Below are 12488 nucleotides of genomic sequence, written 5' to 3'. Positions count from 1 at the left end.
TGGGCCCCTCGAGCCTGCTGCATCATTTAATTAGATCATGGCTGATCTGCACCTCAACTCCATTTACCCGCCTTTGCTCCATATCTCGACACCCTTACCAAACAAAAATCTATCTGTCTCAGTCTTGAAAGCTCCAAATATTCCTGCATCCACAGCCTTTTGGGAGAAGAGATTTCCAGATTTCTACTGCTGCTTGTGTGAAAAATTGCATCCTAATTTTGCTCCTGAATGACTTAGCTCTGATTTTAAGATATTTTCCCCTTGTTCTTGATTCCTCCTGCAGAGGAAATAGTTTCTCCACATCTACCCTATAAAATCCTTTTACCATTTAAACACCTCGCTCAGATCACGTCAATCTTCTATAATCAAGGGAATACAAGCCAAGTTTACACAACCTGTCTTCATATTTTAACCCTCTAAGTTCAGGTATCATTCTGGTGAATCTGAGTTGTACCACCTCCAAAGACAATATGTCCTCCCCTTTGTGTTCCAGGCCCCAGTTGTTAAGCTGATTATGTCATACAAGCAATTAATTGCAACGATTCTGATGTAGTAAGTAAGAAAGTAGAAAGTTTATTTTTCCTCAAAGTCACATATTTACCATTGCACGCTGCAGTAATTATGAACATTATTTATATAATTGCAGTTTAAGGGTCATTTCCACAACAACCTTAGCATAACACCAAAAAGTTTCCATGAAGGAAAGAAGATATGGAAAGAGGGCACTCACTAGTGATCGAACTATAGATCACACCATAACGTTCGAAGAATGTCTCCATTATGCTTTCCCATATTGTTTTTAAATTCCTTTAGGAATCATACAGCAAGAATACTGTTGCAAGGGACATGCTTCAGAAAAGATGTTTCATCTTGTTATCTTGGTAAAGAAGAATCCATAGTGAGGACTGCTAAAACATCTGACTGTCACAAGGCTTCAAGCTGATTTCAAAACCAGGAAATACGATCGGGTTTGCAAAAGACAATCTCGATCAGCTTTCCAAATTGGTAGCATACTTGAGAGTGAGTAATTCTCAGTTAGCTTGGGGAAGTATAAATGCACCCAAGACTCAAGGCAACATAAACTACAACTCATCTAAAATTATGGAGCCTGTGTTCTATCCCACACTAAGTCCCAATTCTCTTTTGCCCCGTCCTTGCCAACCTCCACTGGCTCCCCATCCCCCAACATATTGAATTCAAAATCTTATCCTCATTTAAAGTCTCTCCACAGCATTCCTCTTCCCTCCTTCTGCAACCTCCTCCAGTTCTAGATGCCAGCTTGCACCATCTGCTCTTCCCACTTTAACCGCCTTTGCATCTCCCCTCCACTCCATCATTGGTGGCAGAGCCTCCAGCCATCCTGGGCTTGGAATCTGGAACTCTCTCCCTAATCCCTCCACCTCACTATGTCCCTTCTCACCTTTGAAAGCCTCCTCAAAACCCAACTCACTGTCCATGCCTTAGGTCCCATCCCCTACTTCTTTCTCACTACTGCTTGGAGTCCAAAGATGTTTATGTGAAGCATCTTGGAATGTTTTACTATGTAAACAGTGATATATAAATGCAAATTGTTTTCAATAATTTCTCAATATTATTCCAAAATACGGATTAAGTGGGTCTATTGTTCTACTGATTAAAATCCCTAATACAAAAACAAAATTATGGAATAATGGTCAAGCATTTCAGTCACCTAACTGAACACAAGGCTGCCATCAGTCCCCAAAGTTCCTTCTCATTTCCTCCTTCCAATTAGTGAGCCAATGCAGCTCTCTTATATTTCCCTGCTTTCTCTCCAGCAGCCTTGATTAATTTGTTGAAGGCAAATCATGTCTGACTAACCTGATTTGAGTTCTTTGATTAAGTGTCAGAGAGGGTTGATGAAGGTAGTGCAGTAGATGTATAAATGGACTTTCAAAAGACATTTGATAAAGTACCACATAACGGACCTATTCTGAAAATAGAAGCACGTGGAATTAAAGAGATGGTGGTAACTTGGGTATGTAATTGGCTAAGGGATACGAGGCAGAGAGTAATGGTGAATTAATGTTTTTCTGTCTCAAGAGAAGTATGCAGCGAGGTCCCCCAAGGATCGGTATTAGTATCGTTGCTTTTCTTGTTCTATATAAATGACCTGGACTTTGGTATACGGAGTACAGTGATACAAAACTTGGCAACATAGTAAACAGTAAGGAGGATAGTAGCAGACTTCAGGAGGACATAGACAGACTGGTGAAATGGGCAGACACTTGGCAAATGCAATTTAATGTGGATAAGTGTGAAGTGATGTAGTTTGGGAGGAACAACATGGAGAGGCAGTATAATCTAAATGGTACTATTTTGAGGGGGGTGCAAGAGCAGAGTTACCTCAGGGTGCATATTCACAAATCTTTGAAGGTGGCAGGGCAAGTTGATAAGGTGGTTAAGAAAGCATATAGGATAGTTGGCTTTGTAAATAGGGGCATTGAATACAAAAACAAGAAAGTCATGCTAAGCCTTTACAAATCACTAGTTAGGCCTCTGTTGGAGTATTTTGTAGAATTCTGGGCACCACACTTTAGGAAGGATGTCAAGGCCTTGAAGAGGGTACAGAGGAGGTTTACCAGGATGATACCAGGGATAAGGGACTTCAGTTATGCGGAGAGATTGGAGAAGCTGGGATTGTTATCCTTACAGCAGAGAAGGTTGAGGGGAAACGTAACAGAGGTATTCAAAATGATGAGAGATTTTGGTAGAGCAAGTAGGGAGAAACTGTTTCCTATGGCAAGTAGGTCAGTAACCAGAGGTCATAGACTTAAAATAATTGGCAAAGGAACTAGAGGAGAATTGAGAAGAAATGTTTTTTTACACAGAGGGTTGTTAAGAACTGGAATGCCACAACACCTTGCATTTATATAACGCCTTTAAGTAGTAAAACGTCCCAAGGTGCTTCACAGGAGCAATTAGCAAATCATCTTCAGCTGCTTCATCAATGACCTTCCCTCCATCATAAGGTCAGAAATGGGGATGTTCGCTGATGATTGCACAGTGTTCAGTTCCATTCACAACCCCTCAGATGATGAAGCAATCCGAGCCCGCATGCAGCAAGACCTGGACAACATCCTGGCTTGGGCTCATAAGTGGCAAGTAACATTTGCGCCAGACAAGTGCCAGGCAATGACCATCTCCAACAAGGGAGAGTCTAACCACCTCCCCTTGACATTCAATGGCATTACCATCGCCGAATCCCCCACTATCAACATCCTGGGGGTCACCATTGACCAGAAACTTAATTGGACTAGCCATATAAATACTGTGGCTACAACAGCAGGTCAGAGGCTGGGTATTCTGCGGCGAGTAACTCACCGCTTGACTCCCCAAAGCCTTTCCACCATGGACAAGTCACAAGTCAGGAGTGTGATGGAATACTCTCCACTTGCCTGGATGAGTGCAGCTCCAACAACACAAGAAGCTCGACACCATCCAGGACAAAGCAGCCCGCTTGATTGGCACCCCATCCACCACCCTAAACATTCACTCCCTTCAGCACTGGCGCACCGTGGCTGCAGTGTGCACCATCCACAGGATGCACTGCAGCAACTCGCCAAGGCTTCTTCGAGAGCACCTCCCAAACTGCGACCTCTACCACCGAGAAGGACAAGGGCAGCAGACACATGAGAACAACACCACCTGCACATTCCCCTCCAAATCACACACCATCCTGACTTGAAAATATATCACTGTTCCTTCATCGTCGCTGGGTCCTAGAACTCCCTACCTAACAGCACTGTGGGAGAACCTTCACCACACGGACTGCAGCGGTTCAAGAAGGCGGCTCACCACCACCTTCTCAAGGGCAATTAGAGATGGGCAATCAATGCTGGCCTTGCCAGCGAAGCCCACATCCCATGAACGAATAAAAAAAAAAAAAAAAATTGACACCGAGCCACATTAGGACAGGTTGATCAAAGATGTAGGTTTTAAGGAGCATCTTAAAGGAGAAGAGATAGAGAGGCGGAGGGGTTTAGAGAAGGAATTCCAGAGCTTAGGGCCCAGGCAGCTGAAGGCACAGCCGCCAATGCTGGAGCGATTAAAATCAGGAATGCGCAAGAGGCAAGATTTGGAGGAGTACAGAAATTCCGGAGGGTTCTCGGGCTGGAGCAGGTTACAGAGCTAGGGAGGGACGAGGCCATGGAGGGATTTGAAAACAAGGATAAGAATTTTAAAATTGAGGTGTTCCTGGACCGGGAATCAATGTAGGTCAGCGAACCACAGGGGTGATGGGTGAACGGGAACTGATGCGCACTACCTGAAAGGGTGGTGGAAGCAGATTCCATCGGAACTTTCAAAAGGCAGTTGGAGATGTGCTTGAAGGGGACTAATTTATGGGGAAAAAGCTGGGGTGTGGGACTAAATTGGATAGCTCTTTCAAAGAGCCGGTACAGGCACGACGGGCCGAATAGCATCTTTCTGTGCTGCAATATTCTATGATTCTAGTCCAAATTCAGTAGATATACTTTGTTCATGTTGTAACATTAAAGTGCATTTGGCTTTTATGATACACTTTGGGCTGAATGTTCAGTCCTTCTGCTCGGCAGAAATGGGGCAGTAGCATCTCGAAAATGGTGGGCAATGATCTACCGTCCCATTGCTGCTATTCCTTTTGCTGCGGCTATGTTCACCAGAGCCTACTGTTGGGCGGCTGTGTCTGCTCCGACCAGTATCAGCTAGCGGCCCGGCTGAAGAGGATCTCGAAGGTACGTTCCTCTTTCATTTTGTGGGGCTGGAATGGAATTTTGCTGATTTAAATAAAATCTGGACCAAAATAATGAGCATCTGTAATCTGTGAAGTACAGAGAAGCTATACAGCAATCTGAATAATACTCAGTTCACTCCAATGGCATCTTTCTGGATGTGTCAATGCTTACAGTGGAGAAACATCCTAAAATGGATCAAAGGCCACATGCAAGCCCTTGACAGAAGTTACTGCTTTTGTAACCAACAGCTATTTCACAGTTATAATAGCAGGTCTAGCAGTCATTAAAGAGCACCTTCTTTTAATCCCACATGACACAGGCAGGGGCACAGAGAGTGCGCCAACTCAGCTTTGACAGCTTTGCAGTATCGCAGAAGTCTGCTGAGTCTCGGCTCTTGACTGGTGAATCTGCTCCTTCAGCAAGTGGGAAAAGAGCTCTTTAGTCAGCTTATGGCCCGTGATATTCTGAAAACTGATGGAATTACTGGGCAGCTAAATGGTGGCTGACATTCTCAGCAGGTGAAATTATTTGGTCCAACTTGCGTTCAGCAAACTAATTAATGCAATTTTCTGAATTGTAATGCAGTTTCAAAGCTATGAACAAGTTAAGGATTTATATTGAGCCGGTATGACAGAAACTTGTTTCATTTTTTAATGTGCATGTCATTCTATAAAGCCTATAACTGACAAAAGAAAGAAAAAAGAAAAAGACCTGCATTTATATTGCACCTTTCAGGACATCCCATAGCTTCACAGACATTGTTGCTCATTTTTTAATATAATATTTGGGCTTATAGTTCTGACTTGTTGGTTGTTTGAATTTTGTGGTCCTGACAGATTTCAGCACTGTCGCCTCATTGGAGAATGAATCCTAATCAGAACACTAAGGCATAGAAAATGCAGAAAATTTTAAGAGAGAACTGGATAGATATTTCAAGTACTGGGCAATTGAGAGTTTTTAGTTTTGGGGACTGACGGAATGGACTGCAGAGTCTTTTCTGGTCCTATACTTTCCTATGTTCCTAAGATTTGTTAGCATCAGCACTTGGGATATATGTAGATTAATGGGAACATGGATTTAAATGTTATATGTGGCCCCACAGCCTCAATGTACACTCCTATGCAGCCCACACAAGCAAAAAGCTTGGATGCCTCAGATGGAATTTTACAATTTGGCAGAAAGTGGCCTGACTGGCTTTGCGGCCATGTAACTTCCCCGCTGTTGACGCTGGCGAATGTTTGGGGTCAGCCCTCTTTGTATTTCTTACGGGGCTTCTGGCAGGATTTCCACCTGTGCCAGGGAGACTGCCCAGGATGAGGGAGAGGAGAGGAAAATAGCTGCTGCGGGCCTTGGGCGCCTGCATGACTGGAGTGGGGCTGGCTGTCATTCTATAAATCCTATAACTGACAAAAGAAAGAAAAAAGAAAAAAACCTGCATTTATATTGCACCTTTCAGGACATCCCAAAGCTTCACAGACATTGTTGCTCATTTTTTAATATAATACTGGGCAGGAGGGCAATCCAGCGGCATGCGATCGGTTCCACTCCTGTCGGGGGCCTTTAAAATGGGAAATTCTCTTCTATCCTCCATGACAACCCTGGATGCCTGTAAAATGCCGGTGTTCCTCACGGCAAGAGTTACTATGGCGGTAATGACAGGAAACTGGAAGACATGATGTTTTGAGGTCACCTCATCATTGCTACCCAACGTGAATATGCCCACTATAGTTGGACTAATGTATTCAACAGCTGTTGTCACTTCCAGATTATTTTCTGCCCCAGACCAGGCAAAAAGGGAATGTAAAATCTTGCCTCCCTGGTCTGGGAAATGCTTCTCGTTGTGTTTCATCAGGGTCTCTGTACTAACTTTTTGTGCAGGCTTTTATATTTCTCTGTTATGTCAGCTATTCATTCAGTTTTGTACAGACCTGAGGCGTTATAGAATCATATAGAATCACTGAATCATACAGCACAGAAGGAGGCCATTGTGCCTGTGTCGGCTATTTGAAAGAGCTATCCAATTGGTCCTACTCCCCTGCTCTTTCCCTGTAGCCCTGCAAATTTTTTCCTTTTTAAGAATATATCCACTTTCCTTTTGAAAGTTATTATTGAATCCCCTTCACCACCCTTTCAGGCAATGCATTCCAGATCATAACAACACGCTGAGTACAAAAAATTCTCCTCATCTCCCCCCGGCTTGTTTGCCAATTATCTTAAATCTATTTATTAATAAAAAACATTTGAATAGCGAAGGTATATTTTTCCCAGTCCAACTCCCACTGCTCTTTGTCGTTCCCCCCCCCGCCACTAAATTTGAGTCCCAACTCCCAGCTAGCTCACTCGCTCACTCACTTGTATTGCTGAGCCCCATTCCTGCTATTCACTCTTGTAAGCATTACACGTAAAAATTGTGCCAGAAATATAAAAAAATCTCCACCAAGCACTTCAAAAGATTTGAACAGCTCTTTATGTGTCCAGAAGTGAAGCTGGAACAAATATATATACAAGAGATGGAAGTGTGTGTGGAGTCGGAACTCATTGTTTCACGGATGTCGGCTTTGATCTTTGAAATGAAGACGAGACATGTCCTGATTAACATCATGAATGCGTAAATTTAATCCCATGAAAATTTCCAAGTGAATATGTGTGAGCATTTTTGCAAAAATGGATGTGTTGATTATTTAGTGAGAATGATTAAGTTTTACAAAAAAGGAAAATATCTTATTTGATTTCTACGCACCAACCACAGTAGAATATGTAAGAAAAATAAGTGTTTTATATCTCCAGAAAATAGATGGTTTGGCAAATAACTTTCTCTTTTTTAAAATTTTCTACTCTTAAGACATCAGCAGGATAACAAGGCAGTGCTTCAAGTGAAAAAAAAACAGGAAACTAATTAACCCAGACAGTGGAATGGAAAGGAGAAAACAGGCAAGGGGTCCCTATGGCTAACTAACTGAGGACCTCAAAATTCTAAGGCTGGCTGTACAGCACTGTGCCCATCAGCAATGTGGAATTCCCTCCCTCTCAGCTTCCCCTCCCTCCCACCACCAATTCCCAGTCCCCCAGCCCCCCACCCCACCCACCAAACACTTGTAAAGCAGCTCAGTATGCTTTGCTATATTATAGGCACTACATATATGTTGTTAATCTACAAACTTATTTCACTCACAACTGTAAGAGAGTATACCTTTATCTCATTGTCATGGACTGGATTCAAATCCAGATCCATGAGGTAGGTCTTTAACCCACAGGAATACCGGTGCCATCATGGTATTTATGGTAACAGTTAACATGAATATCAATAAAATGCATTGTTAGTCATACGTCTTACAAGCAGTCTATAGTTTAATGTAAATCATGGCTAGAAATTAGCTTTAAGTGCACAAATTTAAAATATTTATTTTAATGTTACATATAAAGTAAAAGCTCCCAAGTCAAAAAATTGATTTAAAACCTGTTGGAATCAGCCTGGGTTGTGTCACATCCCAGCATTTCACAAGACCCCAGATCACATTAGTAAGTGCACACATTGGACACTGTGGTCAGTTCTCTTTTACAGACAATGGACAAGACCTGACTGAAGAAAAATAAAATTTCCCTGGATCCTCCCCTTCCTCCAGTCTTCATAATAATATTGGGTAGGTATAGAATCATAGAATCATAGAAGTTTACAACATGGAAACAGGCCCTTCGGCCCAACATGTCCATGTCGCCCAGTTTATACCACTAAGCTAGTCCCAATTGCCTGCACTTGGCCCATATCCCTCTATACCCATCTTACCCATGTAACTGTCCAAATGCTTGTTAAAAGACAAAATTGTACCCGCCCCTACTACTGCCTCTGGCAGCTCGTTCCAGACACTCACCACCCTTTGAGTGAAAAAATTGCCCCTCTGGACCCTTTTGTATCTCTCCCCTCTCACCTTAAATCTATGCCCCCTCGTTATAGACTCCCCTACCTTTGGGAAAAGATTTTGACTATCTACCTTATCTATGCCCCTCATTATTTTATAGACTTCTATAAGATCACCCCTAAACCTCCTACTCTCCAGGGAAAAAAGTCTCAGTCTATCCAACCTCTCCCAATAAGTCAAACCATCAAGTCCCGGTAGCATCCTAGTAAATCTTTTCTGCACTCTTTCTAGTTTAATAATATCCTTTCTATAATAGGGTGACCAGAACTGTACACAGTATTCCAAGTGTGGCCTTACTAATGTCTTGTACAACTTCAACAAGACATCCCAACTCCTGTATTCAATGTTCTGACCAATGAAACCAAGCATGCTGAATGCCTTCTTCACCACCCTATCCACCTGTGACTCCACTTTCAAGGAGCTATGAACCTGTACTCCTAGATCTCTTTGTTCTATAACTCTCCCCAACACCCTACCATTAACGGAGTAGGTCCTGGCCCGATTCGATCTACCAAAATGCATCACCTCACATTTATCTAAATTAAACTCCATCTGCCATTCATCGGCCCACTGGCCCAATTTATCAAGATCCTGTTGCAATCCTAGATAACCTTCTTCACTGTCCACAATGCCACCAATCTTGGAGTCATCTGCAAACTTACTAACCATGCCTCCTAAATTCTCATCCAAATCATTAATATAAATAACAAATAACAGCGGACCCAGCACCGATCCCTGAGGCACACCGCTGGTCACAGGCCTCCAGTTTGAAAAACAACCCTCTACAACCACCCTCTGTCTTCTGTCGTCAAGCCAATTTTGTATCCAATTGGCTACCTCACCTTGGATCCCGTGAGATTTAACCTTATGTAACAACCTACCATTGCGGTACCTTGTCAAAGGCTTTGCTAAAGTCCATGTACACCACATCTACTGCACAGCCCTCATCTATCTTCTTGGTTACCCCTTCAAAAAACACAATAAAATTCATGAGACATGATTTTCCTCTCACAAAACCATGCTGACTGTTCCTAATCAGTCCCTGCCTCTCCAAATGCCCGTAGATCCTGTCTCTCAGAATACCCTCGAACAACTTACCCACTACAGATGTCAGGCTCACCGGTCTGTAGTTCCCAGGCTTTTCCCTGCCGCCCTTCTTAAACAAAGGCCCAACATTTGCTACCCTCCAATCTTCAGGCACCTCACCTGTAGCTGTCGATGATTCAAATATCTCTGCTAGGGGACCCGCAATTCCCTCCCTAACCTCCCATAACATCCTGGGATACATTTCATCAGGTCCCGGAGATTTATCTACCTTGTGGTATGTGGTCACCTTCAGTTCATTTCAACCAGAAGAGGCAAGAGAAACATAACTGACAAGACCAGGAAGAGTTTTGCTCCCACTTCATCTTCCCTCCACTTTTTGGTAAGGGTAAAATGCACTATCTCCCCCTCCGCACCCCCCCAAAGTTATTCTCTCACCATCTCGCTCCCAATTAGGTCACCCGTATCATATATTCTCCACTTCCCGCCATGAGGGTGAAGGTGTCATTAACTTACTTCCAGGTGTTTGCCAATGCACTCTGAAGCCAAGTGCTAGTAGGCAGATAAGAGCTTTCCTGGGACAACTTTCTCCAACTTTAGTTAGCTGTGGGAAAGCAGCCTGGCTTCTGCTCAGCATCTCTTGCAACTAAAAGGCTGAAATAGGCAGCTCAATGAGCAAAAGATCATGGATAAAAACCCTTATCCTGCCACTTTGTGTTGCAATATGCTGTGCCATATATATACACACACACAAACATAATTCTCCCACTGGCAATAAGAGTGCATCTGGAGGTTCTGGCAAAATAACACTACTACCAAACAATCCATTTCCTCTTTCATGGGCACAAAATAGGGAATTACTGTCAGATCCCATCAGATTTTTTTTCTCTTCCAATATTGGCACTATAATTGATCCATGCCACAATAGTTGAAGTTACCCTAAGTGCCTCTCACATCTGACATTGCAATGACATCTTCAATAGGGCAAGACACCAAACAATGGTTTAATTTTGTTCAACAAGGAAATGAAAAATACACGCACTGCAATGATACCAAGTAAAGCAGGTTCAGCCATCTGGCCAACATTAAAAGTTTTCTGCCCAGCAGCAGACAAGCAAAATGCCCACTTTGAATGTTAGCAAATTTTCTGCCAGCATTATTGGCTGCTACCAGTCTCCATGAGATAAAATGTGTCCGACATGTACAAGGGCCAAACATTCTTTTAACACCAATATAACGACTGCAGAAATCCAGACTAAGCAACTTGACTTGCCTGTAAGTATAGGGTCAGAGTTGAACACTGAACTTCATTCAAAGAATGATGCAGTCCTTAGGTGATTAATTTACCTTTATTTTACATCCATTGTCACACAGGTACATCTCAAAGCAGTAATTCTTGAAGTTTTCCCACTGTCACCAAACCCAGCACATCATTCAATTAGCCATTATTATTGAGAGAGCTTTGACAGTGAGGGTTGATAAGTTATTCAATTATGGAGAGCAACAAAACCAAGTCCGGTTCCCACGATGTGCATTTCTCGCAGGCGTGAATGGATAATGATCAGGAGCCAGGTCCTTGGACAACTTTCCCCTACCTAGCCTAGAGTAAAAATTAACAGTAGCACCCCTACCAGTTGAGATTTGTTCATTTCGCACAGGCAAGGGATTCAACCTGAGAACTTCCTAGCCTGAATGACCCAGTTGCTCATTGTGTAAAACTGTTAAGCCATCAGAGGAACTAATTAAGGTAAAATGATCTATTGAAAGGCAAAAACTGAACAGGTTGCAACTGAGAGTTAAAAAAAAAAATCAGCATTTTTAATAGTAAGTGCAGGAAAGATGTAGGGAAACAAGAGGCCATGGTCAGCCAAGAAACAGAAGTTGTGAGAGAGAAAAGAAGAAACTAGTATCGGATCAAAGCACCAAGGTTAAATCTGTAAGAATGAAGAAATCAGAGCACTGACAGCTGACTTTAATTGGTGTTTCAACTCTTGGGTGAGGAAAATCAATGCAGTTGAGAGTCTTTACAGAATAAAAGATAATAATAAATGGAAAGAAGCAGCATATGAACTCTTAAAAAATTTCATTCTTCTGCAAGTGTTGAAATGTTTGTTAAATTGAGGTTTATACAACTACAGCTAAATGTTTCTCTCCAGTTATTTTGATTTGTGCAAAGGGTATTCAATGTCCGTGTCACAGGCTTCTGCTTTTCCATATGAACTATTTCTAAATTTAGAGTTCTGTAATAATTTAGAAAAAAGCTAGATAGCACATGCATCCCCCTTCCTTTGAGGAACTTTCAATACTATTTGTATTTTAGGAAAAACTGCAACTGCAATTCTCAAAAGATGCAGTTGCTTCTATGATTTGGTAACATTTTGGTTAAAGAGATACAATTCCACATGTTTAAAACTTTACCGACTGAAATATTTGCTTTTAGCATGATCAAGCATATCCAGTATGAGCACTAAGAATCACTTACGAGACTGCAACAGTTTATCGCGGGCCTGCAGGGCTGCAAGAACTTGTGCAAAATGACTGGTAGAGGCTATGATATCAGCCCCTAAAGACTTGGGCACCTCCTCCTTCTGTTTTAACTCAGCTCCTTGTTCTGTCAGCTTATGAACCAGAGGCTGCAGTGCTGTCAATCGCAAGATTTCCTCCTGAAAGGTTTACACAAAAACAGAATTTAGTTTCAGTCGATATCAGGATATGAATATTTTGGAAAGCTCTGAAAGTTTTATATTGCATGGGGGTCGTCTAATACACACATGAAGGTCATGACTGACCAGTT

At 42.4% G+C, this 12488-nt stretch overlaps 1 protein-coding gene across 13 annotated transcripts in view; it reads right to left on the bottom strand.

The window, feature by feature from the left end:
- Positions 1–12488, bottom strand: part of dmd (dystrophin) — a 1591310-nt gene that overhangs the window by 874961 nt on the left and 703861 nt on the right. For all 13 annotated transcript variants that reach the window (XM_067992781.1, XM_067992785.1, XM_067992782.1 and 10 more), the window contains one exon: positions 12177–12357. In XM_067992781.1, the coding sequence (XP_067848882.1) occupies positions 12177–12357 (181 nt within the window). The remainder of the gene's footprint in view (positions 1–12176; positions 12358–12488) is intronic.

Source organism: Heptranchias perlo, chromosome 11, assembly GCF_035084215.1.
Source record: "Heptranchias perlo isolate sHepPer1 chromosome 11, sHepPer1.hap1, whole genome shotgun sequence".
NCBI lineage: Eukaryota > Metazoa > Chordata > Chondrichthyes > Hexanchiformes > Hexanchidae > Heptranchias > Heptranchias perlo.
Note: the sequence above shows the minus strand (reverse complement) of the source record. Positions and strands in the feature narration are given on the sequence as shown.